Here is a 27,598-nt window from a genome sequence, read left to right on the forward strand (position 1 = left end):
TAGAGTTCCTGGCCATTTTAAACTCACTATAATTCATGACCTTCTAACTATTAAAACTAAAGACATTGTCACAAGTCACAAGTTTGTTGTGATTCCTAACTTTTAAAATAAATTTTGTACCTAAAAATCTTTTATGGTTACCGCTAATTCTTAACATATTTTGAAACAATTAAATGAGTTTACTTTTCATTTTATGGTGTCTAATCTAAAACTTGTCCAATTTCATTAAAGAACATGGTTGATGAAGTTTGCAGTATGACAAATTTTAATTCCTTCCAAATTGAAACATTACATGCCATGAAAAATACCCTGGATAATCACATAACGTCAAGCCCCTCAACTTTCAAAACTTTTTCAAGTATGATGTCCCGGCAATGAAAATTGAAGATCACAGAATGAACATGGATGATACAGCTAAGTATAATGGGTGATGCGAATTTCATCTTCAGGTCTAGTTGACCACTAATGTGCCTGGTGTAGGGTTAACAGGAACCCATTTCAACTTCCAGACCACCAGCTTCGCCCTGGCACATGAAGCTGATGCAATTGAAATCTTCATGTTCTATTAAACCATTGTTCTCAGTTTCATTAGCTGGGAAGTAACGAAGTGCTACAATGAAACCCCAGCTCCTGTCATTATTGAATTCCTTGGGGAAAACTTTCTGCTACAGGCTGGTCTGTTAACTGTTTTAACAATTTTGTCAGAATGATTTAAAATTATTCTTATACTTAAAGGGTGCTCATACTAGCAGGATTCTATATTCATTGAATACGATCATTCACTTTCTAGATGCCTCGAGATATGAAAGACATAGGACACGTGACTCAAAATTTCGTTCTGAAGAGCACCATAATTCCATAAGACAAAAGGGGGAGATGGTGGATATCACGCCCGAATGCAAGCTTTCCATGTCTCAATATTTTGCCCAACAGAAGGGGGAAAGGAAACATAAACCAACTTCCCTAGCCAGCGTGGTAATTCTAACAACAATAGTAATGCAAGACAAAACTATCAGCCATAAGCATTAATGCCAATTCCACTTTAACCTTTCGTATGACACTGGCTCTCCTAATTGTTTTGGCAAACAACAGTAAGAGCACGCTCAAGTTCATTATAGAAACAATCACTTAATACGACTCAAATTCATAGAGATGTCAGCTCAATGCTGACAGCTATATTCGGTATTTTTTCAAATACAAAGAGACTATACCAAATAGAAAAAGAGATTGTGGATGCTGAGATTTAAAATCTCATACGTTCTAAATGCTGCCTCCCAAAAATGATGATATGAACTGAGTCAAGTCTTGAGTTCCTATATTCAGCATTTCCACACCATAATACAATTTTAGTCTTCTAATTAACGGAGTTTAAACAAAACTAAGATAAAAAGCCGGTATTCCAATATCATTCCATGTCCCCACGGGGAGGAAACCAGAAAAACAAAAACATAGAAAAAGATCAAGAAGGTAAAAGAGAGATAGGCAAAAAGAAATGAGTTGAAAGCTATGCTGACAATAATGCCAGTTGCTTATATAGCAAAGAAAGCTATCTTAAAGAAGGTCATCCTCCCCATAACCTTACTTAGCAAACACTACAAGACAACTTTACACAAGTTCTTAGTAAAGCAAGGCAAGCGACAAAGACAATTAAGGCCAGTAAGTGATTTTAGTCATCATCACCACCATCATCATCATCCTCATCATCATCTTGATCATCATCATCAGAGTCATCTTCTTCTTTTCCCTGTCAATGGACAACAGTATAAGAGAACAAGATGCAGGTGAAATATATTTTGCCTGGGTCCAACAAAATTGTCTCTTAAGCAATGAGTAGGGCTCAATAGTAATTATAATATTCCACTTAAGTGGGATTGGTGCAAACTTTAAACAAGCTTGAGACAATCGGATAGAATGATGTCTATTTAGTATAAAAAAATTGGCTAAAATAACAAGACCCTAAAATTTATCACTTTACTTAAATATGCCTTTATACTTTTATTGCAGTTCAAAAAGCCCTTAACCTTTAATTTAAACCCAAATAAGCCCTTAAACTTTAATTTGTATTCAAATAAACTCTTAACTTTTAATTTGTATCTAAGTAAACTCTTAACATAAATTAATCTTTCGTATAAAATAAGAGCTTATTTGGATGCAAATCAAAGACAAAAGCTCATTTGGGTACAATAAAAATATAGGAACTTATTTAATTAAAGTGAAAAAATTGACGGACTTTTTTAATATTTTATCCAAAAAAATTTAATCCAAAAAAATTCAATCTGACTTAAGAATGTGCATATAAATGATCTAAACATATAATAAATGAAATTTTGTTGGTCTCTGTTATTTTACCATCTTTAAACAGAACACATAATTAAATCATTGGCAATTGACCACAATGTTTTTATGTCTGACAATATTCAAAAGCAGTAACAAATTCCAATAGGGTTATACCTAAACAGTGACCTAGATGCAAGTATTCCCTAGAATAAAGAGATAATGTATCTAACGTTTTCTCAAATCACCACAATTTTCATTATTGCTATTTCAACCTCATTACAAATTCCAATAGAGTTATAACTAAACAGTGACCTACATGCAAGCATTCCTTAGAATAAAGAGATAATGTATCCAATGTTTTCTCAAATCACCACAATTTTCATTATTGTTATTTCAACCTCATTCTCCCACTTTCCTCTATACCACTAAATCAAGTACGTCATTGGTCAATATTCCAAACTACAAAAATCTTCATTCTGAACCTCAATCTTAATTTGGTCAATGATCATTCATCTCACAACAACTAAACTTTCTCTACACAAAATTCATTCCAACCAATTACCATAAGCATCTCAAATTATACTATTAAATGCCACCTGCAAGCTCAAAGTTCTTCATCCAATGTATGATTCCAACCATGCTGAATTTGATAGAGTTCTGGAGCTAAACTAATCCAAGGTAATCTAAAAGGCATGCACACAAGACAAAATCCAAATATCCAATCCCACTGATTTGGGTCAGTAGGATAAAACCTTTGCTCAAGTATCCTAAGGCCAAAACATAACAATACATGTTATGAGAAGTAGAGACATGGACCTAGTTCCTACCACTATCCTGCTTTAGCAGGCTTCTCCAGGATTAGTATGGCAAATATTGGCATGGCATGCTAATATATTTATATAATGCCAATCGGTCACTTCTGCATTACTTTAGTACAATCAGTACAGGAATCATATCAAAAGAAACCAGCATATTACAGCATTCACTACATTGTAGAGTAGTAAGCACACTCTTAAGTCATAAAGAAGAGAACAATAATTTCCAACATAAATTAAATTGTCTTCAATAACTAAGTAGTACATGATTATTAGAAGAACCAGTTATAATTATGAATACCTAAACCACAAGGAAACTTTAAAGTCCAACTGCAGGTATAACAGCCAAATTCATACGGCAAGCTCTAGCAAGTATATCTAACACAAATGTCACCATAATTCACAACCACCCAGCAAAAGGAAATGAGCAATCCTCATCAACATATACTTTGAAGAAAAAGTATGAATCCTTTCCAACCATTTCATAAAACCCTAAACCCTAGTAACCACTGTCTATATTTACATTTTGTTATCACAAATTCCTGATTCAATTGATAAATTCACATTTTAACTGCATGAAAAACTCTATCAAATATAAACTACCAAACAAATTTAGCACAAAATAGAACAAACTACTCAATCTTTGGTGAAAATTAAACAAAAAAAAAGTTAAAATAAGGACCACAAAACCTACTGCAATGCAATTTTGATCTGAAAAGAAAAACAAGGTAGAAAAAGTGGTATACGAAAAGCATGTATTAAGTTTTTCAAAGAAACATAAAAAAAAAAAATGACGTACCTCTTCATCACCTTCGTCACCATCAAAATCCTCTTCATCAGCTTCCTGCATCAAAGAAGTTACCAATAACATTTAGCAAAGGAAGCAAAACATGATTTTAAGCAACAGGCATGTAACAAATCAGGGGAAGAAGCCAGAAGAAAAAGAAAGTTACATTGTTGAAATAAGTAAGAGGATTGGGCCATAAATCCTCCTTGATAATCTCTGCTACCTGTAATGTTTCTCAAGTGAAAGCTTAGACCATCTCTGATACAAAATGAGACCAAAAAAAAAAAAACTACAGAGACAGCACATGCATATAGAATTACCTCATCATGAATTTCATCCATGTCATCTTTCGGCTGAGCATCAGTAAACCAGGTAAAGAAGCTGCATTAATGTGTAAGAAATTTAGGACAATATAGAGCCGATTCGCAGCATGACTGTGTCAGAAACTAGGAATCAAATACAAGACTGGCATAAATTGATGCAAACTTTACAACTCAGCAAATGGTTAGCATGTTATAGTTATAATGCAACTTACATGAAAATAAAAAATATGCATAAATACATACCATTTAGAAGCACATGATAAAATATTTGCCAAGAAATTACAATGAATAAAACTTTATTAGAGTAACAAGACGAGGACTCAATAATACACAATGCATATATAAATGCTAATCAGACTCTCTTCTATTCAAAAAATTGAACCGGCCAATATCTTTAAGAGCAAAACCTAGTTCTAATAGCTAGGATATCCTCCTTACGTATGAGTAGTCTTTGAACAAAATTCAAAATAATTTTGAAATTTGTTACATATATCCTCTTACTTATCAAATCTTAAATATATTTAAACAAATACTAGGATTATATATTCTTACATGTATATTTATCAAGAGGACATATATATTCTGTTTATATGTTCTCTGGTTTCCCCCGTCTTTTCCCTTATCTCCATCATTTCATTTTCCTTTGATGCTTTACAGTTTGCAATTTGAACTTAGAAGATTCATCTTCACTAGAGAGGAAACTCAATCTGTCAAGGTTTGGCTCGATAAAACAGAAGGAAGATGACTCATAAAAAATGAGATTCTTATAAAATGCTACGCTAAAATAGGAGAAAATTATTAAAACATTGAGAAAACAGTAACAAAGTGGCTACATTTCACAACCTGAAGTTGTTACAGAAATCCTAAGACAGAGAAAATTGATTGACAGGTATGATAAACAAACCTTTCCTCAGCAAATTGCCGTTTGTTTCCTTTCTTCTGATGATTAACTCCATTTGGCAAGCCCTTGACATTTAAGGAAAGTAATTGATAAAATAATCCAGGAAAACAGATAACAAGGAGATGAATAGACATCATAAGAGAAGAAGCCCTCACCATGCCCTCTTTCCACTTGATTTGGGTGGCAGCAATTTTGGTTCCCTCGTCAAGGAAAGTAAAGGTCTTCGTAAGCTTTGTATCTTCAAAATATGGATTGGGGTTGAAGTTCTGAAAATTATAATGGAAGTCGGTCAACAAATCACCAGACCGATTAGAGCATGAACTGATATTCCTTCTACCAGCAGTTCAGTGCAATGAAAAGAAACTAAGAGCAATTTCAATTGCACACAAAAAAGATAAAAAGGAACATAAATTAACTTACAAATGTAATAGAGTATCCTGATTTCAGATCTTTAAAATCCTCCACTTCAAGTGAGCTAATATGCTTGAATATCTACCAAGTATTAACAATTGAAAAAAAGATGAGGAAATCAGAAAGCAGTTAACTAAAATTACATAACAGGCAACCATCCAGAAACATTTTTTTTTATAAAAGAAAATGGAACCAAGAATCAATTTTGCAACGTAAAAAAAGTGCAGAACCAATTTCAGTTTGGGAAAGAAGTGACATTAAACCTTCTGATCCTCTTCAGTCAAAAGTTCACCAAGAGCAGGATGACTCAAGAACTGCGCATGAAGAATGCTTGTCAATTTAAAACCTTCTTCTGCACATGGAGACAGATTTTAAAAAATCCCTAAATTAATAGGAAAGAATACAATCACTTACAGCTGTTAACCAGAAATCAGGTATCGACTTGATGATTTCATTCCGCTTATCATAGACTGGCTTGCGTATTACATTGTACTTCTGCTCCACTTCCAAGACTTTCTCACTCGCTTCCTCATTGATCTAAAACCAAAAAGGAACCAAAAAATTAAATATAGAAACACCAGATGTAACATTTACCACTTCATCAATAAGCTCATAAGCAAGCATATCTATATTAAATCACCTTCTCTACAATAAGACACAATAACCTGAAGTAACCCCAAAAAAACCGGGTTTAACGAAGAAGGGGGAATAGTAGACAAGCTTTCTACAATAATTCAGATATATCCAACATATAAACGACATACAAAGCCGATCAGGTACATAACAATCACAGAAATAATATTTGTAACACTTACATCATTGAACCACAGTTGAAATTACAAAAAATTCAATACTTAAGACACTTCAAACAACGTTCGATAAAAATTATCCCCGCAAAACAAAAGGAAATCCAAAATTTTTTTAAAAAATCCAAATTTAGCTAGTATATTTTCCTCAAATTTTCTCATAAGACCCTAAACAAGCAAAAAGTTAATAATAATCAGCATATACATGCACCGGTATATAAATGAAAGTAAAATGCAAATAAAAGAAATGGACCTTTTCAAGCTCGTCTTGGATCTCTTGAAGCTTCTCGATGGAAAGGACGAGGTCTCCATCGATTTGTTCTGAGTTCTCTTCTTCTCCTTTCTCTGCTACTTTCATCTTCTTTCCTTTGTCTACCACCATTTTTTCTTTCTTATTCCAAACAAAAAAAAAAGAAAACCCTAACCCTAAAAATTTTGCCTTTTCCCTATCTTTTGCTCTCGTTCTCTCTGTTTCCTCTTCTCTCTAAAACCCCATCATGTTTTCTCTCATTTGATAAACATAGAAAAAAAATGAGTGCTAGGGTTTTGGGAGTTTATATAAGGTCTTGTTGTGATATACAAATGGACCAATTGGAATCTGACAGCTGGAAAATAAAGCGTATTATAGTCATTTGATTGAGAAATATAAGGGTAATATGGGAAGAAAAGGACATTCAATCTTTTGATGTTTGGACACGGAATCTTCTAAAGTACTTCAGTTACGAAGGCGTTACACACTTCCACTCGATATTTTTATATGTTTATTTTAGCAAATCGAGTACTACTTCGGTCTACCAGAATCCAAAAAAAAAAAAAAAAACTTAAGCCCACGAAATTATAGATGTTCAGCCCAAACTAAAACGACTTCAGAATTTTAAAAGATATATATAAGAAGCATCAACTTATATTGATGGAAATTTTTTTAGTTTTATATTTTTTAATAATCGATTTTAATAAATTTAAAAGATAATATTAAATTATTTTTTACAAATTTTTTTATTTATCTTTCTTATCTATTTGATCTATTAAAATTAATATTTATAAAAATGTGTAAAAGTAAAAAATTTTACATTAATATAAGTTGGTATATTCTTTTATATGCATAAAAATGGAATGCACATATAAGTAGTAAAAAAATGAGTTGATATAAGCAAAAATTTTCATTTTCACTTGTCCTTGTCACACTTTTTTAATTAATTTTTTATTTGTAATGCATCTAAAAAATACGTGTCACTGTATTAATTTTGTTAATAAAACTTAAAAATTTTAGTATTAATGTATTTGATAATTTTTTAAAATAATATTTTTACTTTATGGGAGACTATCAATTGAAGAATGGATATTATTAACTCATGGGATAGCTTTTCCATTAAATAATCATTCCATTAATCAAATGCATGCATCATTGTGCATGTTGAAATAAAATATGAAATGAAATAACCAAACATTTTGCTATAATATTTTTCACCCAAATTTAAATTTAATTTTTAATATTTATTCTGAAATAATGAAAATGGATTTATTCTCAATTCAAGTTTTTGAGCATTAAAAAAAAGAAAATTATAAAAAAAGATTTTGTCTACATATGATAGATTTTCACCACATATGCTCCACCTTAATGAGAATAATTCATAGAATTAGATGTATTTTATCAACTTATAGACAAAATCTTTGTGTTTCTAATATATATGAATTTTGGTTCATTCATCAAATAAACTAGTAATCTGAATTATTGAATTGATGATATGATTATTTTTTGGTTGATGTGACAAGCTGCATAACATGTTATTGGTTAAATAAATACATGACACATAATCTAATGGAATTGTGATGAATTAATTTTTATTAAAATTAATATTATTTTGAATTAATTATCATGTGCATCGTTTGTTAATAATGTGAATTAATTATCATGTGCATCGTTTGTTAATAATGTTATATAACTAGCCATGGTAGTAAAATAAATAGTATCATCAATTTAACAATACACATCATAAATTTAATAATGCTTTATGGGAAATATAAGAATAGGTTTTCAAAAACTTCTTTCCTTGAGCTATTCTCATCCTATTAGTTTATTAATTGATTAATATTTTACTTGTAATTGGGGCTCTGATACAAAAAAAAAAAATAATTTACAGAACGGATATTAGAAACAAGTAATTTGTAGTTCAGGTATAAATCAAAATATTTTAACTAATACTTAAGACTTAAATGTTCTTTTAGTAAAATGTTGAGCAAGTGATTTACCTTTTATAGATAATCCTTTTCGTTATTGTAAGCTATTAAAATTTTTTCTTCTGAATTAATGGTCTGATATTTTTTTTAGAGTGGAATGGCTGATTTTAATGAAATATTTACAGTCAAATATGGAATTTAAAATTTAAAATTTAATCTTATTAGTTATTATTATTTTTTGTTTAATTGGATATGTTAGCCTTTAAGTATATATTGAATTTAAAAAAGAAAATGTGTCAAATGCCTAACTAGATTACGATTACCACAATGGTTTTCAAAATATTCTTTCCCAATCAAGCATACAAAAGCAAAAAAATAATATCATTTCAATTTATTATCCATGCCAAACCTTTTGACATGTTTGAAAACTCTCCCACTAATCGAAATGATGAAACTTTCATCATCTTCTTTTCATCACCTTCAAAATCCCCCATATTCTTAAAAGCTTTCTCTTTCAGAGAACAATTGCTGGCCATTTTAATCTCCTTTATAATCTTGACATCTTCATGTAGAACCTTTCTCTTAAATTAGAGCAACTCATTGCAACAAAAGTTTTGGATGCACAAGCCACTCATTTTTTGTTTAAGTACCAATTTTTAATACCTGGAAGACATGGAGACACCTCTATCCAATCTCCAGAAATACACCTATCCATACATCTATCAATTCACCACCTTTAACCACTCAACTTTCCCAAAAAAATTATGTTTCTTATAGTACCGTTGTCAACTTTATCATATTACGATTGAATTTTCCTTGTATGATCTCATGAAACATTTCTAAAAGATATATTAAAGAATCATTGACTTAAAAAAGAATATTCTTAATCCAAATCATGAAATCTTGAAACATTTTTTCCCAAAGATTTAGATCAATTCCGTTGTGGAATCATTGGTTAAAATTTTATGAAAGATATACAAAACACTTCTGTTCACCACATCACTATCTTTTTTTACAAATCATGTCGATATGTCACTAACACAACCCAATACTTACACAAAAATTTATGGTTCTTAAAGATAATCTCCCGCAAATTCAATGTATGAGCATCCACATGAATATCGTGAATTGCAAAGAAAATAATGTAAACTTAGTAAAAAAATTTCCCCTCAAACATGGCCTTCCGCCAAAGATGACACTCTATGAGAAATGCTTCCATCTAATTGCATCTATAAGCTTTACACATATATAAAAGGTATATGAAACAAGGCTTTTAAGACCATGGTTAAAGGTTTTGCCTCTTGATATTGAATTGAAACTCAAGCATACATAATCTTTTTCATGGAATCTTTATGAAAACCACTTGAAGTACTTAATGAATCTTTGCTATATTAGCAAAACTCTTAGAATTCAATTTATATTGATGATCTGGAGTTTGATTTAAACCAATGATTTAATAATTTTGAGTATGATTCTATTTTTGGAGTAAATAATTCTTACTTGAATCTCCCATAAATTACATCCAATCTGCAAATAAAGCTTTTATCACAATTAAGGGTGTAAATGATATACAAATACGTGCAAGTTACTCGAGTTTAGCTTGAATAAAATTCAAATTCACTTGGTAATTGTTGAGTCAAGCTCGAGCAGTTTGACTTATCGAGTTAGTTAAGTTCGAGTATCTTAATATCCAGCTTGTGAGTCTAATTGAGTTTTTAAATTTTAATATGTTTTTATTATTTTAATTAAGAAGTTATTATTTTAACTTTATATATATATATATATATATATATCAATTCGAGCTCGAGCTCGAGTTTGAACATATAATCAAGCATAAAAATGAAACTCATTTTTATTAAACAAGCTTAATCAAGCAAGTTTGAGTATCTTGATTTTTATTTCGAATTGAATTCGAGTTTGAAAATTAAAACTTGATTGAGCTCAAATCAAGTTTCGAACAACGAATTTCGAATCAAACTCAAGGTTGAGATTTTCACTATAATTTTTATTGTATTGACTCAACTCAGCTTGATTGCACCTTTGATCACAATCTTATTCCAATAAAAATTATCAAGCTGTATAATTAAAAAGAAAAAAAAGTGCATTTTATTTTAATCATGTGTCTACTCGATAAATGTGTCTTCCTTTTTAATTAGTGTGTAACTTGATTAGCTCTTTAATATAAATGAAAGCACTAATATTTTGGAAAAATAAATATTCATTAAAGGTATATTTGCTCATGATTTATTTAATTTTTTTTATTTTTTATGGGGTATGATATAGGATTTTTGGTTACATAAAAAATTTAGATATTGTTTGGTTGAGTTCAATATTTAGATTTTGTCTAACTTTTATTTTGGGTGAACTTTATTAGAGTGACCAAATTTGGTACACTTAACAAATTTTAGTATCTTGTATTGACAAATTAAAATTTAATAACCTATTTGGAACTTGGGTGAAAATTTAATGACATTTCATGAAATTACATAGGTTTAATTAGTTGATGTGGCAGATAATGTGGTGGCCATGTTATTTTTCTATCAAAATTTAGATGGAATCCGTTAAGATGATCGATTTTGTTATACTTTATAAACTTTAGTGACTTGATTGAGACAAATTAAAATTTAGTGACTTAAATGGAACTTGAGTATAAGTGCAATGACTAATGATGAAATTTAGTCCAAATATTGCCATATAAGAATTATAGTTACTTTTCCAAGCCTATATATATATATATATATATATATATATATATATGTATGTATAAACTCTTATGTAAAGAAGGCAAAACTTTTTTTTTTTTTGTAAAATATAAATTCTTAAAAAAGGCTTTCCTTTGGCTATTATTTTCCTCTCGATCTAATAGTTGATTAATCTCTTACTTTTATGATTAAACAATGATATGTTATATGTTTTGCAATTGCTATAGTAAGGGATCATTTACATTAAAAACCTTATGGAATTAATAATAGACCATTGATCTATAAGAAAGAAAAAGTTATTGTTGCAAAAGTTATTAGTAAGTTGTCGTAGCAAATTGTATAATTTCATAAAAATTAAGTTACTTGCTTGTCATTTATGTCAATTGGGTATTTAAGTCTTAAGCATCAGTTACAATATATTAATTTATGCCTAAACTACAGATTACAATGGCAGATCTAAGTTGTAAAACACAAAAAAATTTTAAAAAATTGAAAGAAAATATTTTATTGAACACCTTTTCTGTCATCAAAATTGGTAAATTCTTCTTAAAAAAATTTGATTCTTGGTCAAATGATTGTTTAGTTAATATTGAAAATGATATATTAGCTATAATGCAATTTTTTTTTTTTTAAGATATGAGAATTTGTCGTTGAAAATTATAATAATAAAATAATATATTATTTTAATTATATATATATATATATTATAAGTAGATACTCTAAGAAAAATCTTAAATTACTACTGACTGATTATATGTTTACGATATCACTCTTATAAAGGCCTTTCACTCTCTAATTAAACAAAATTTTTCTATCACCAAGGAAGACAGTCTCACTACAATAGCTTGAAAATTTACATATGTATAAATTCTAATTAAATAAGTACTTGATAAATAAGTAGATTAATTAAGAATTCAAATGTCATATGCTATTGCACCTAGTGCTTGATGCAATAACATGTGTGTAACTTTTCCTAAAAGAACAAGTTCGAATATCTTTTAAAAAATAAAAACCAAATCATATGCTAATGTGTTTCTAAACTCAAGGTAATTTTTGGCCAAAAAAAAACCTTAAGATAATTATGGTTACCATATAGAAATCTAGGTAAGATTTTACAAAGCCAAGACAATTCTATTAATGTTATACCTGCTTTTGGAAATGCCAAGAGTTTGCTTGCTGTCACTATTTCCATGAATTCAAATCAATTTCTTTCTTTTTTTTTTTTAATTGTCTATATGCTTGACAAAGTCCTTTGGAATACGCCCCTTTAACAACAAAGGCATATGATAACAAAAAAATCGTTTGTTATTATTGTCCATTGACAGAAAATGGGAATTAGTTTTGGAAGAACTGAAAAAGAGAAACTTCATGAGTATTATCATGCATCAATGCTAATTGCAGAAGTAACCAAGAAAAAAAAAACACGGTTAAAATTTTATTCTTATGCTGCAACTTCTTTGAAGTTTTTTTGGTTTTTTTTTTTAGTGCAAAGATCATTTTTAGCCTGATCAATCATATAGTCTCACATGGTTTGTAGTATTCACCATTTTTGTTTAATTCCTCCTCTAATAATTCCATTAGTTATGCTTCCTTTTCGGGTACAACTGGTGGGGTCAATCTTTATGGTTCGCATAAAGTGTTTTTGCCTTTCAGCTTGTATTATGTCCAAGACATTGCTTAACAATGGCATGGCCTTTGGTCCATTTTTCTTGTTTTGCCTCGCCGACATGCCCTTCTGAGTGTTTTGCTTTATGGGTTTATGCTGATGTTAGAATTAGATGACAACAGTAGGGTTTTTAAATTCATGCTCTGTTTTTTTTCTTTTTAATTTTCTTTTTAATGGTTCAAGTGGAGTTCATGATTCTCACTTCTCATGCTTAATAATCAGTGGTTGCCCTATTCCAAGTGGTCCATGACAATTGATAACTATTTGTATTTCAACCACCACCAACATTCCATTGCTAACCTGTGGCTTAATTTTTATTAATAACCAATATTAGAATTTTTGTATATAATTTTGATCTTTTAAGGTTGAATGTGATGGATAACCTCTCCTTTCCCTCTTTCAGTTTTGCATTTATCCCTCTTCATCACATCATGCCCATGAGTCATGCCTTCAGAATTCCAACATATATTTGTTCCTTTTAGGATTAGGTGCAGTTACCTAATGCATGTTTATGCCTTGTAAAAGACATTGGATTTTGTTAGACGCTAAGCGTCAAGGTCAGCCCTTTAATCGCCAAGTTAGCTCCCGCCAATACCCACCAACCATAAGATAGTCAAGGCTTAACACCTGGCCAACTAGCCATCTACTCAAGCAACACTTCCTCACACTGTAAAAACTAAGGTTGGAGCACACATACATCATTGGAACCCCCTTACTCTAGGGCTCCCTTACCTTCTTCATCTTCTTTTACATTCTTCACTCAACTGGCATGAGCGTCAAAGCATGCTCTGGAGCCCTATCTCCGGCGCCCCTCACCCGTTCTTTGTCTTACAAGTCAGCTCCTGACAACCTTCCAGCGAAGCACCGGGTCATCCCTTCCAAAATACCATCAATAGATTTCTTTAGTGTATATGACATCTGTGATATGTAATTTCAGTCTAATTATAGTTTGTTGCAAAGAAAAACCTCATATTCATCCATATGTTTGCAGTTCATCTGTCTTTCTTAGTTTGCCAGGGTGATTTTCACCATTCCATCTCAAGTCAACAAGCATAGAGATTTTGCTGCTATGACCTAAATAACTTTATTTTACTATCTGATAGGATTTTCCAAATCTAGAATGGATTGTTTTTACTGGATACCTACCTAGTTTCTATGAGATGAAAGGGAGAGTAGAGCATGGGGAACCACCCTCACATCAACCTATCATTTTATGATGGTTATGGAATTTATTGTAGCTACCCAACTTGCTGCAATATATATATATATATATATATATATTTATATATGACTGACTGCCATCAGTTGAAGATGTCATTGTGGGCAGCATTCTTAGTAGTTTCCATCATTAAATTACAACCCTATTGAAAGTTGAAACTTTCAGCTTTCCATTAAATCCAATGGGCAAGGAGAAAGAAACTCGATGCCACAATTTTAGAACTAGTGGCGCCTTTTCATCCTATTGTTATGATTTGCATGTGTATCATGCATACTTGAAAGCTGGATTATCCATCTTCCAAATAATTAAAATTCTGGATAAGATTGAATTTAGCTCAGTTGGTTCATGCATCCATTTGTAAGAGTTGGCATCTAGTATGTTGATTCAAATTCCAACATTTGCAACATCTTCGCTGCTGCAGCTTCCCTTCTACAAAATAAAATTCTGGATAAGACTTAAGTAACTTTTTTTCCTCATAACTACAAGTAAATAAAGAAGTACAATATCTTGTCATTGAGGTCGTGTATTTCAGTTTGGCACAGATGGATTGCATTATAATTCATGATTCAAAGGCAGAGTTAAATGGCAAAGGTAGGAGTGGGATTTTAGAACATATATCATATATGCCACTTTTCTAAAGCATGTATCTTCATGTTTTAAGATCTTCAGTTTTGGAATAGAGAAATAAATGCCATCGCAAATCTCTATATATGTTTGTAGTCTCTTAGGTGAGGCAAAGATGGCTTGTTAAAAGGCAAATTCACTCAAAAGTTGGAAAGAAGCTCCAAAACATGAATGTCCCCCCAGTTGAATATAAAGAGAATAAGAATAAAACTTGAACACATGAATAAAAGGTAATTGATTAGACAAATGTGGTCTGATTTAACCCTCTTTTGGGTCCAATTGCCTGGACAAATTCAGATTCTCATTTTATGTTTCCAGGCTGTTATGCATTTTAGTGACACAAACTATATGACCTTTGTTGCTAAATTTATTAGAGAGAAAATCGGTACTTAAAAGGAATAGAGAAGAAGAATAATGCCGACTTGAAATTTATATGTAATATTTAGGAGAAATTACATAATTAAAAGAAAATTTATGTCAAATGGAAAAGTTTCTAGCTATCTTCTTCCATAATCACCTTTGATTTACCCGTGCCCCGCTGCATAGGCAAAGGCTGCATAGCATGTGCAAAAAGGAAGAATAACAGTGAGATTTCTCATGGAAAATGCTTGTTCAGCTCATGGGAAATCAAGATCTTTTACCTTAATATCAGCTTGTAAGAGTCTTTCTGGCATGGGGTTGACTAATTTTGGAAGCTGGTGCAGGTGAGAAGGATTTGACTTCTCATCACTTCTGTATGCGGTTTCAGCAACCATAACTGCTTTGTGACTCTTGCACCCCAATATCCCGCCTGTTCGGCTTCTTTGTGTCTCTTTATCAGGCAAAGTTTTGCCGTTCGCCACTCTACTGTATGTTTTTGATCCCGGAGCTTTAATATTTTCTTTTGGTTTCTTTTCATCATAATCTGAAAGAAATGAGCAGTCAGCAGCATTGGCACTGACGACACTCCATTCAATGCTGGTCTTGCTTGGTGCATATGGGGTAATGCAGCTAGACATGCCATCAGATGCTTGTCTTGTGAACAAGGCCTGACCGCAATCGAATATGTTATCTATCTCAAAGAGATCTGAGCTAGCATCACTCTCAATATCATCGCCTACCTGGCTGCTTCTGTAAATAGATGACATGGTTGGAGCATTTGGAATGGCATCCCAACTTAACATGGACAGTTTCCTCTCAAGGTTATTGGCTATGTCTCCCTTCTTCATCGCAGTGGAGCCAAACACTTCCAGGGATTTCCGTGGATCATCCAATTTTGTTTTAACTGTCACATTTTCCTGCCCCGGTTTCACAACTGGTGGTCCAAAGTACACTTCTCTGTTTGATCCCACGCTCATCTTATCGAAACTCTGGCTGTCAAACTCATCTTTTACCTGATATTTTGCTTGGGGCAGTTTCCTCCTATCCATATTGACATGCCTGTGATTGATTTGGATGTGTTCTTTTCTGTAATCTTTTCCATGATCAACATTTTGATTGACATAAACAGATTTCCCATTTGAACAAGACCCGATGCAGCTAAGAATAGAGAAAAAGCTCCTTCCATATGCATTCTTTTGCTTGTTTTCAGATCGATTCCTCATAGAACTTTGTAACAAAACAGTTTGGCTGCCCCAACTTGCCTCAGAACTTGCACTTGGTGTGCCAGGCCAGCGCCTTGGGGTCATCTGATGCAGATCAACTTGTTTTTCCATCTTAAGACTATGCTTGTTAGAATAATTGTCATTAAGCCTTGGACTGTCATCATCCAGTTTCATGTTGAAGTATTTTTCAGAACCAAAGACACTGATTTCACCCTCTTCAGCCTTATTTCTTTCTAAGCGTACATGAGCATGAATTCCTCCACTCGGAGCAATGGCAGGATGGGGATGCTGAATTGCAGGTTCTATAAGCTTGTGCACAAAGATCTCTTCAGCTGTGCTAAGGTAAGAAGAGAATGAGACCTCGCCAAAACTACTGTTTTTCCCCTTCTCACCATCCCCTATCTGAGACATGCAGCCAGGTACAAGAAGATGTCTTTGAAGTTTCAAGGACTAGAAAGTTAAAGAGAACTACAGGACAAGGAACTAATGCAGCAAAACTTGGGAGAAGCAGAAACCAGGTGGAGAGGGATTCAACTTGACAAGGTGGCCTTTCAAGTTTTTTAACTAGAATCTTTTTGATTCGAGGAAGGAAAGGAGATTAACTAGCTTCTTGAGAAGCAGAATTGTGTATATGTAGATTTGTTGCTGTAGGGCTGCAACTTTTCAAAGAGGTCCTACTAGCCTGGGGCTTGATTGACAATTCATCATCTTTTTTTTTTTTTTCTCGCTAGATGTACTCATAGTTTTCATTCTCCAACTATTTTCCTGATATGGAGAATTATCTTCATTTTTCTTTCAACACTATGCACATATAATTCAACACTGTTTCATCTTCAGTCTGCTTCTATACATGGATGGTGTGGTGACAAGTTGCACATGCCTGCAATTAAAGGTCTCTACCATCCATGGGAGAGAAGCTAGCCTATGGAATGACAAGAGTCCAAAATGGTGCTGGTAGTAGAAGTGTGGTGAACAAGAAACAGAAGGTAGATTTACCTAATGCATTAAACAATAATAGCAGCAGAGTTAAGAATTCAAGTATCTTAGATCATCCACACTAAAAAAAAGAATCCAGATTTTATGGAGATGTGAATCCCAATTTATAAATGCTCACAATAATTGGTAGAAAAAATGTCGTTATCATTGTTATCATCATCATCATCATTCATCATTTCCTAAAAGGAAACAGCTTTAATTTCTTTATAAATTGGTAATCACACTTTCTTAAAGTGAATGAATTTTTTCTGCAAAATATTCAAAAAAGGAGCAATAAACAGAACAAAGAAAGAAAAACTAGGCACCCTTAAGGAATAAGACAACTTCCTCAATGAAGAAACTGAACATAAAAATTAGAATATACAATTTTAACTATGACAATGATATGATACAAAAAAGGACACGAAAGTGATAAGATTTAAAATTTCAGCAAAAAATTGTATATAAATTTGGCAAAAAATAAAAGAATATGTTTTGCATTTAGAATGTTCACACACATTATGATATCATAATTTTATATTCCATACATTTTAGATATGGTAGACAAATACGCATACACTAATTGTCAGGTCTAATAAAAACCATTAGATATATAATAATAGAGTTAAAAGGGAAGAAAAAAAAGGATCTTCCTTGTCTAGATAATGACACTGATATTTGTAACAACTCTTCTAGACATCTTTATCCTCATTCACAACATTGCAGTGCTAACTGATAAATGAGTTATAGCCCCGTCCGATCGCCAAGGCCGGGATTCCTGTTAGACGAATTGGACTCATTTGTGCAAGAAATGGATTCAATTATTGTACTATGGCAAAGCTACTTTGTCATTTCCTTACAATTCATGGCTTTTTCTTGTGTCTTACAAACTTTCCCTCAAGGCCTTTCATCACAAAATGGAAAGGTGGGAAGACTTGGATTAAAAACTGAAGATCACATCTGGACAAAATGCTTCTGTGATGATAAAAGATAAAGCCAAATGGGTTGGTTGAGTCGATAAGGTTAGAATGGTTTCCCTGTAAAGCTTATGTTCGAATCCCCTGTTAGCAGTTCTTGATGCACGATCCGTAAATACAATATAAGTAAATTTTAAGACCTAAGGTCTTCTGTGGCCCTGAAATAGGGAATACAATTGAAAATCAGTAATATGTAGCTTTCTGAAAGAGGGTGGCCTAATCTAAAACTTTTTTTTCTGTTTTTAGAAGAATCCAGGTTAATCTATTACAGAGAATGCTGATTCACTTGCTAAGATACATATAGGTGTTGCCATCAGTTTCTTGTGCTAATGAAAAATAAGAGCATTTCAGGAAAAGATTAGTATAAAGCTTCCTCATTTTACTAATCCGCTCACTCCAAGGACATTGTATTATTTTCGAAAGCAACTCGATACTTTATTTACTGCAAATACTACCTTTTCTGAGACAAAAGGGGGCCATCCTCATGATCCACCACCATTCTTGTATTCCGTCTCATTCCTCCCACAATTTTCTTTACCTTGATTAGCACGTCCACAATTTGTAAAAACTGAAGTTCATTTCATACATGCTCTTGCCTCTTTTGTAAAGTTAATATCTTAAGAACCAAGATCCAGGGCGTCAGTGATTCATTTCATAAGATCTTCAATGACTTGTCAATGCCATCCACTTGAAATTCTAGGCACCCCTGTCAAAAGAATCACAAGCACAAGCTAGCGAGGCTGGTAAAGCCTGCTGGATCCTGGGTGAGAAAAATGAGTGGAATCCAAATTTTATTAAATCACGATCATTGGGTTTTGTTTTGGTTTGGTTTATGGCTTTGTTGCCGTGAGGGAGGAGATTCTTAAGAAGACTAAAAGGAAGTTTTCTGAATTAGTTGTTTGTAGTTTGAGATTTGTGGGCAAGTACAGTTCGTTGAGAATCTGGCTCTCTGTATTTCGGAGGAAACTGACTTCGAACTTGTTCTGTTCTATGTCCCGTCAAAAGAAAAATTTCTATGTCCGAAATAAAAAGCTTAAATTTGGAAACTGACTTCGAACTTGTTCTGTTCTATGTCTCGTCAAAAGAAAATTTTCTATATCCGAAATAAAAAGCTTAAAAGCTTAAATGTGGAGAAATTCAAAATAAAAAACTTAAATGTGGAGAGTGGGATTTGAACCCACGCCCTTTCGGACCAGAACCTTAATCTGGCGCCTTAGACCAACTCGGCCATCTCCACCTTCGACTTTTGTGATTGAATTTTATATATAACTCTATTTTATTCCCATTTCACGAGTTATTTTTTTTTTCTGCTCCTTTGAAATGGAAAGTCCTGAACCCAATGATGGAAGAACCGATGAGAATTCTGGAAAGAAATAGATAAGAGATTAGATTATTAGTTAGTAACTGCTCAAAGGCTGATTCATAGGATGGTTAACTACTCTCTCAACAGATGGGTTTTCATATAAATTCATGAGAAAAATAAGAGATTTGGGTTATATATATATATATATATATTATATAGTATACATTTTATAGAAAAGAGAACGCATTGGAGGGGATGAATTTGCGGAGCATCCGCATCATGTTGTTCTTCTGGAAAAAGAAGATCTGAAGCACCAAAGCAGGCCGAGCGGGCTATGGCTTAAGTTTTAGGTACTGGTCATAAAAGGAATAGTTCGAATCCCGTTGTTACCACTTTTTCTTTTAATATTTACAAACATTTTGTTGAAAAAGTTTCATTTTTTATTTAGCTTTTAGAGGCTTGCTATTTGCAAACAAGGCATCAAATTCTGCTCTTCTCTAAAAAAAAAAAAAAAGAAAATAAAAATCGATTTCTACATTAGTTAATATTTATGTCATTTTTTAGTATAAAATCTTTATATATAAGATGTGTCAGTTTTCAATAATCATTTTTTAAGATGAAACGGATTAAGGAAAGAGAAATCAATTTGAAAAGTGATGGTCCAAGAGAATACAGATAACAATCAAATTATCCTAAAACTTTAAGCAAATTCAAAGAAATATTTTCAATTTTTAATAACAGAAACAAGCATGTATAGTTAAACAAAAGTTCCTTAGATAACAAGGAAATGATCCTTTGATCCATTACCTAGTCAGTGAACACATCAATGATGTAAATGACATGGAAACACTTCATTGATCGTAATTCTTTGAAGGGCTGTTAGGTAAGCAAAAAGTTGACAAAATCCATAAAGAAGATTGTTTGTAAATAGTGTCTGACAAGAAAAGCTTTTGAGAGATGGGAGAAGAAAACAAAGTGATACTACATGGGACGTAGGCTAGCCCTTTCAGCAAGAGAGTGGAACTGGCTCTGAAACTTAAAGGCATACCGTTTGAGTATGTGGAAGAAGATTTGCAGAACAAAAGCCCACAGCTTCTCCATTATAATCCTGTTCACAAGAAGATTCCTGTTCTTGATCATAATGGAAAGCCAACTGCTGAATCACTTGTCATCCTGGAATATATTGATGAAACCTGAAAGAACAGACCTCATCTCTTGCCGGAAGATCCATACAAAAGATCTAAAGTTCGCTTCTGGACAAGCTTTGTCCAGCAACAGGTTAGTGAATGATGGATGGTAATACGGGACATATTAAAAGAGTGATTGATTCTATTGAAGTTTAACTTAATCTTCAAGATAAAAGGAGGACTAATGCTTATTTTCTTAAATGCATCTGTTTGAATCAATGGTCACGTGATCAAAACAGATGAGGAAGCATAAGAGAAAGCCATCAAGGAATTGTTCAAGAAATTAGAGGTGCTAGAAGAGGGAATAAAAGAGTTTTTCCCAGATGGCAATCCTTGCATTGGCAGCGACAATATTGGATTCCTTGACATTGTAATGTTGTGACTATTTGCACCCCCCCGAAAAAAAAAAAAAATTCAAGAAGAGGTTCTTGGCATAAAGATTATAGATCCATAGAAGACTCCATTGATATTCTCATGGCTGATAGCTATAACCCAACTTCCTTTGGTGAAAGAGTCAACTCCTCCTCATGATAAGTTGGTGGCACTTCTTAAATTTCTTAGAGAGAATGCCCTCAAATATTCTTCAGCTTAGAATCATGTGGTGTTTGCTTGATGTTATTAGGCATTGTTCTAGCCTTAAGTTCCTTTCATATGACTCAAATAAACAGGAGTAAAAGCTATATTATCTATGTGGCTTAGATTGTTTGAACAAAGCCTAGGGCTTCCTCAGCAGTAAAAGCTATATTTCATTGGCGATTCATGCATTTTCAAACAAATATGATTCTGCAATTGTCAATGACAACAATTTGAGTTAAAAAAAGTCATGGGACTTATGATGGCATTGATTGGCATGATGAGCTTAGTCTTTGGGATTAGGTGCGTTTATTAACCAGGATTCAAGCACTGCAAGAAAAGAATTACTACTACTATTTTCTTTCACCTGTTGCTGGATATAGCTTGTTCTAATTCCAAGGATCATCAGGCAGGAGTTGTGGACCAAATTTTCCACGCTTCCATGAGCACTATGTAGTGTAGTTTTCCACTGGGAATTAAACAAGAATAAAAGCTTCCTCATAGAAAGGATCATACTTGAGGAGAAATGAGGTGACGTTGTTCATCAAAGTTACTTCCGCATTCTCAAATGGTATGCCTTCTTCAATCTTTATTACCTCTCTGTCTTAACTTGGACAAGTGCTAAGCTCATTTGACCAAGTTCTAATGTCATAGCATCATATGAAATCCGAAAACAATAAAATTGTATAAATATTGCATTAGTCGAGTCAAAGTTTCCCCCCTATTCCATTCATAAGATTTGCACATCTCATATATATATATATATATATATATTCTTGTGTCAATAATTACAATTAAATCAAACTAATTCAATCCAAACTCAAATGATTCAATCATTCATTGATTTGAATTGACTTGATTTAATCATTCATTAACTTGAATTCAATCAAATTCAAACCCGAAAAAATAATTCGACCCAAAATAATCCAACTCAGACTCACGCATTCGCCACCCCTATACATGCCTCATCATTTTGGTGTCATACTATGCAACCAAGTCAAACTAATTATCACATTCCTATTAAAATATATTTAATAATTATTAAATTAGTTATAAAGAAGGACACAAGTGATAATATTTCAATCTAACTTGTGACGTTTTAAAATTTTATCCATTGTAAAATAATAATTCTTAATTACATAATAATTTTGTTGGAAAAATAATGAAGTATTAAAAAAATTATAACAAGAATAATAGAATTAATATGAATAAAAATAAAAATATCCAAATAATGTTATGAATGAGCTTAAATAACAATTTTATAACTATAATATGCATATACATAATCATTTAAACAAAATAAATTCCAATAAGTAACTTCTCGAGTAAAACAAAGCATAGATTAACTTATTACTAAATATAGTTATCTTATTAATTCAATAAGATATGTTTCCAATAAGTTGGAATCAGGAAACCACACATTACAACGTCCACGAGAAATAAAATATGACAAATCATACTCTTTCAACCAAAGGCAACTAGGGCATAACACGAGCATTATTTCTACAAAGTAAAAGAGACAAACAAAATAGCTCCAGACAACCACAGATTTGTAACCGTGGCAATGTTTAAATAACAGCAATACGCTATTTGAATATATGCAAGGGCCCTGGTCCAAGAAAATAGAAAGGAAGCTCCATAGAATTCCTAGCAAGTGTAAGCAATCTTCCCAGCTATGCCTTTTCGACATTTTATCTGCTCCATCGTTTGGTTAAAGCCTGTTGTGAATCATATAATGGCATTTAGTCTCTAAAATGAATAAGCAAGTTACCTTTTTTATGGGTAAATAATAACCTAGAATTTATCGAAGTAAAAGTAACACATTTTAAAATCCAAACCTTAATTAGATGGATGCATGGTAAACTTTTGAGGTATTGTGAGCAGCAGCAGTATCCGCGACAGCTCCGGCATTGGTGCAGGCTTTGCTTTCAACCCCATTATCCTGCACCAGTAATGGGGTAGGGTTGATTGATTGCTATTCAGAATCATCATAGACTTCATCATCAGAAAGCTCATCAAATGATCTCATGTCAAGCTGGTATCGAAGGATACCTCCTATCCCACCAAACCCCCTGCAGAACTGAGAACCCTCCTGTGATTTGTTGGTAACGAACTCAAGACTACAACCAAACTGCTTGTATTCATTAGCAAACCACTCTAAAAGAGCCATCTTCTCCTGAACCTCCATAACAGAGGAGGTGGCTGAATCACGAAAGTTGCTCTCATTAGCTTCCTGCTCCTTGTTCAAATGTTTTATGACAACATCACCGGTAGTAGTGTTCTTCAGCACATACCTAGTTATGTCCAGATTTTCCCACACAATAAGTATCTCAACAGCTCCCATCTCCAAGGCCTTCAATGAGTCATCCACACCAAAAACATACTTCCCAGTATCTTGACTGATCTCCTCAAAGTATTTCCCTATTAAGCGCTTCTCCTGTATAAATTTCACATTTGACAGGATTTCTGAGGAAAGCTCAATTGCCTGGTTGAAACCATTCTCTCCTCCATAAGAGACATCAACCACATTCAGAATCTTAGCCTGAAGCCGCTGATCAAACATATCTGATTGGCTCAGCTCAGTTTTGAAATCAGCTGATCCAGCCAGTATCAATCCAGAAACGTTAGGCTGGCTGGTGGCAGGATTGATAAAAAACTGAGTGGCAAGCTCAGCAGTCTTCCTCACATAGTTGTGGCGCTTTTCCATTCGAAGTCGAGCAAAACGAAGGGCTGATTGTCCACCTCTCCCATGCTTCTTTGGAAGATCAACACTGAACTTATGAAGCACCTCTCTGGTGTTACCACTTAATGTCCCGAAAAGAGTCCCATTACCATCCATCACAATAAAACCAAACTTGTCATCTGATTCCAAAAGTTCATTCAGTGCCTCTGTGTGAAACTTGTTGTCACAGAGATAAAGAGATGCATTTATAGGCCTGAAAGGCTCAAAATCAATTGTGACTTTCTTCTCCTTCCCATCTTCAGTCACAATTGTTCCTGTGTAGAGCACAAGCCCATTGGGAGGAACCTTACTATAAAGTTTGAGCCTCTGCTGTGCAGAAGTGATTGCACCTAACACAGATTGACGATTAACTCTGCTTTTGATGTTTGAAGCAGTTCCAAATTCATCTCCCAACATCTTTGTAACCCTCGCTATCTGATCACGTGGAGGCATTATGAGTGATATCATGCTGGTGCCATTGCCTCTAGCAGCTTCAAGTGCTTTAATCAGCTTCTTGATCTTCCATATCTCAATATTTTTATCAGTTTCGTGACCATCTGCCATTGTTAGGTAAAGTAATAATTGCCGAAAACAAGCAGCTACAAAATTTACCTAAAAAGCCACCAAAGCAACAAACTATAACTCAAAAGTATTCAAATCCATCACTCCCGCAACATAAGACATAAAAATTTTTCTCAAGCGTATAAATCAATAAACAAAAGAGTCATAACAACATGAATATTAACAAATAAAAGATCTACATCCAACAAACTGCCAAAGATAAAAAGCAAGTGTTAATCAAATCATAAGCACCATCCAGTCTAAGTCACAGCAAGCATCAAGCAATTGTTTATATTTGTGTTAACAAAACCAAGTTCCAATTAATTCTGCGAACAGCCATCACAAACTTCAAATAAATTAAAGAATCAAGAAAAAGAAAAACACGGGCCGCTTAGTAATTGGTAATACTAACAAACAAGATCTCAATGAATCCCCTCAACACTGAGGCTTTTTCAATTTGTTTATCCATGGTATTTGAAAAGAATAGGCAAAGTTAAACCCCAACTATTCAAAAACAAAAATCATCAACAAAGTGAAATTTGAAGCGATTTACGCGCTAGGAGGAAACAAAATTGAGTGATACAGTTCATACTTAATTCCCAAAGTTGCTTTGAATTTGATAAAAGATCGAATCAGAAATCAGACGGAGATCAAATAGGAAAAGAAAAAAGAAAAAAAAAACAAAGATTAGCAAAAAAAAAAAAAAAGGAAATTAATAGATAGAGAGAGAAACCTGCGCGTAATCGCCTTCAAAGGAATAGAAGAAGAGGCTGTAAAGTTGATAGGTTGGGAGCGCACGCCGATAAGAATATTTGTTGCTTACTAAAACCAATATAATGTAAGACGGCTTTTGGGTAGAGGTGGGAACGGTACGGGCGAGACGCGTTTTCTCTCGTCCCAAATTTAATCCGATTTTATAAATTCAATGCTCAAATTTGATTTGATTTAATGTTAAAATATTATTTTAATATTTATAATTTATATATATGAAAATTTAAAATTAATAAAATATTATTTTTTAAAATATAAATATAAAATTAAATATAAATATAATATAAAGTTAAATAAATAACAAAAATAATATATATACAGAATCGGCTTAAAACAAATTTGTATAAAATCTAATTTGACTTGATATTTTTGCAACAATACTCAATTTTATTCAATTCGAAATTTTAATTAAAAAAATAATTTTATAGAATCAGATTGGATGAAAAATTTAACCGGATGAAAAATTTAACCGGTAGGAATTGAATTATCAACTTATTTTGAGTTTTAGGAGAGAGAAAATAAAAGCAATTACAAATTAGGGTGATCTGACAAAAATATTTATAATTGATATCATAATAAAAATAATTAATAAAAATGTGAATACGTAAAATTAGACAAAAAAAAATAGGAATTTGCAATTAAATTTATGCATACTGCCGTTGAAGGCCATCGGTCGGGTTATCAGAAGCAATGAAGAAGTAAAAAAAAAAAAAAAAAACACCAATGAATTGCTTCAACAAATGGATGTATTAGAAGAAAAAGATGAAAAAAACTTTCCCCGATGGCACTGAATGAATCCAAAACGAGAACATAGGGCTCCTGGACATTCTAATTAGAGCAACATTTAGTCCCTACAAAGCTCTAGACAAAATGCCCTCAAATCTTCTACTTGGCACTTCTCGTGAGAAACTATCAATGTTACAAATATGAAATTTGGTGGCCTAAATTAAGTTTGAGGAATTACAAAACCATCAACTATGACCCAAAAAAGAACCAAATTTCGTAAAAAGACATAAAAGAAAAATGAAAAAAAAATCTTATTGAATAATCGTATTTGTTTTGATAAATTTATTCTTCCAACAATTAAACCTACTTTGATTATATCAAGACAAATAGAAGCAAGGAACTATGCAATAATATGAAATGTACGCCATGATGAAAAAATATGAGTACGTATATTTTAAAAATAATCAATTACGATAAAACCTACAAAAGTAGGTATGGATTGGAGGAAAGGATCTGTCGAACGTTTGGCAACTATTGTTAACCCGAGCTGAGTATTTTATGAAGTGAGCAAACTAGTCGAAAATATAACAAGAAAGGCTATTTCAATAATGGCAAGCTTGCTTGCATTTGGAATAAAGCCTGTTGGCATATGTATCAACTTCTGTATCAGCGCAGCTACTGCGGTCTAAATATTGGTAATTGAGAGTCAATACTGTTTTAGGAAAGTCCACTGTCTGCTATGTTTCCAATACTTCCTTAATTCTTGTGAGCTAAATGGCAGGGATGAATGCATGTATTCTAGTGAGGTGTTTATGAATATTTTTAAAAATTAGAAAATAAAAAATTTTGAAAGTTCATTTATCTTTGATACTTTCAAAAATTTTGCTAGACACTCTCAAAATTTTCACTTAAACATCATTCAATCATAAAAAAAATTTCAAAATATGAGAAGGATATATATGTTGAGAATGATGTATTTGATAGTTTTATGGATTGATATGGCTATGTTTTTCTTTTTTTTTCAAAATATGAGAACTTGTCTTGATAATTATAACAATGTAGCAATATATTATTTAAACTTTTTATTTACAATTTTTTATATATTATAAATGACACACCAGAAAAGAATCTTGGATATGTCACTTGTAATGGTTCAATGTGTTATCTTTACTTTCTTTTCAACCAAAAAGAAGAGCTAAACTGTTTGCCAATTTGGAGGGGAAGATGCCTTTCTGGTTGTCAACTGAGGGATCTCCAAAGAGATGGAGTAAGCAAGTTTGTCGAGGTTCCTGGTGCCTTTTTACCACAAGAAGAGTACCCTACGATGGTCGCAGAGGAGCTTTCCCAGTTTTTGCAAAAGAATTTTGAAGTGAATGCTTAAAATCCTTCATGATGGTTCTTCTAACTTCTGAGGGACAGAGTTTTCTTCCATAACAATCCAGCTCTAACATTTTCCCATTGCTGGTCAGAATGCTTGTGTCAATGCAATTGTACCCAAAAGGAGACCCTGT

General features: G+C 32.6%; 3 protein-coding genes, 1 non-coding gene and 1 pseudogene across 5 annotated transcripts; 1 reads left to right on the plus strand and 4 right to left on the minus strand.

Moving 5' to 3' along the window:
• Window positions 1-1,289: 1,289 nt before the first annotated feature.
• On the minus strand, window positions 1,290-6,842 carry LOC111312481 (NAP1-related protein 1-like). Its single transcript, XM_022912774.2, has 10 exons — window positions 6,574-6,842; window positions 5,929-6,051; window positions 5,778-5,828; window positions 5,524-5,595; window positions 5,259-5,369; window positions 5,107-5,168; window positions 4,200-4,260; window positions 4,046-4,102; window positions 3,892-3,936; window positions 1,290-1,744 (listed from the first exon to the last, which is right to left on the minus strand). The coding sequence occupies exons 1-10, from the start codon at window positions 6,700-6,702 to the stop codon at window positions 1,667-1,669; spliced, it is 789 nt and encodes a 262-aa protein (XP_022768509.1). The 5' UTR covers window positions 6,703-6,842; the 3' UTR covers window positions 1,290-1,666.
• A 7,326-nt stretch (window positions 6,843-14,168) lies between these two features.
• Window positions 14,169-17,324, minus strand: LOC111317442 (protein PHYTOCHROME KINASE SUBSTRATE 1-like). Its single transcript, XM_089766219.1, has 3 exons — window positions 15,351-17,324; window positions 15,227-15,262; window positions 14,169-14,514 (listed from the first exon to the last, which is right to left on the minus strand). The coding sequence occupies exons 1-3, from the start codon at window positions 16,701-16,703 to the stop codon at window positions 14,470-14,472; spliced, it is 1,434 nt and encodes a 477-aa protein (XP_089622345.1). The 5' UTR covers window positions 16,704-17,324; the 3' UTR covers window positions 14,169-14,469.
• Window positions 17,325-19,400: 2,076 nt separating this feature from the next.
• On the minus strand, window positions 19,401-19,481 carry TRNAL-AAG (transfer RNA leucine (anticodon AAG)). The gene has a single exon. It is a non-coding gene; the product is annotated as a tRNA-Leu (tRNA).
• A 1,023-nt stretch (window positions 19,482-20,504) lies between these two features.
• LOC111317453 (glutathione S-transferase U9-like) lies at window positions 20,505-21,560 on the plus strand (annotated as a pseudogene).
• Window positions 21,561-22,654: 1,094 nt separating this feature from the next.
• LOC111312485 (eukaryotic peptide chain release factor subunit 1-3) lies at window positions 22,655-25,394 on the minus strand. Of its 2 annotated transcripts, none has more exons than XM_022912787.2 (3): window positions 25,324-25,394; window positions 23,146-24,641; window positions 22,655-23,025 (listed from the first exon to the last, which is right to left on the minus strand). In XM_022912787.2, the coding sequence occupies exon 2, from the start codon at window positions 24,591-24,593 to the stop codon at window positions 23,283-23,285; it is 1,311 nt and encodes a 436-aa protein (XP_022768522.2). In that variant the 5' UTR covers window positions 24,594-24,641; window positions 25,324-25,394; the 3' UTR covers window positions 22,655-23,025; window positions 23,146-23,282. The 2 variants fall into 2 exon arrangements, with proteins under 2 accessions (XP_022768522.2, XP_022768532.2); XM_022912797.2 differs by having other exon boundaries at window positions 25,183-25,394.
• Window positions 25,395-27,598: the final 2,204 nt, after the last annotated feature.

The sequence above is a fragment of the Durio zibethinus genome, chromosome 9, assembly GCF_047325235.1.
Source record: "Durio zibethinus cultivar Kanyao isolate XHJ-2024 chromosome 9, ASM4732523v1, whole genome shotgun sequence".
Classification (NCBI taxonomy): domain Eukaryota; kingdom Viridiplantae; phylum Streptophyta; class Magnoliopsida; order Malvales; family Malvaceae; genus Durio; species Durio zibethinus.

Coding starts and splice junctions, on each gene's coding strand:
- LOC111312481 (XM_022912774.2), bottom strand. CDS start 6,702: ATGGTGGTAGACAAAGGAAAGAAGATGAAAGTAGCAGAGAAAGGAGAA. Junction 5,370..5,523: donor CAGGATACTCTATTACATTT/GTAAGTTAATTT, acceptor TATAATTTTCAG/AACTTCAACCCCAATCCATA. Junction 4,261..5,106: donor CGGCAATTTGCTGAGGAAAG/GTTTGTTTATCA, acceptor ACATTAATGCAG/CTTCTTTACCTGGTTTACTG.
- LOC111317442 (XM_089766219.1), bottom strand. CDS start 16,703: ATGTCTCAGATAGGGGATGGTGAGAAGGGGAAAAACAGTAGTTTTGGC. Junction 15,263..15,350: donor TCTTACAAGCTGATATTAAG/GTAAAAGATCTT, acceptor CATGCTATGCAG/CCTTTGCCTATGCAGCGGGG. Junction 14,515..15,226: donor GGGGCACGGGTAAATCAAAG/GTGATTATGGAA, acceptor TTTATTTTGTAG/AAGGGAAGCTGCAGCAGCGA.
- LOC111312485 (XM_022912787.2), bottom strand. CDS start 24,593: ATGGCAGATGGTCACGAAACTGATAAAAATATTGAGATATGGAAGATC.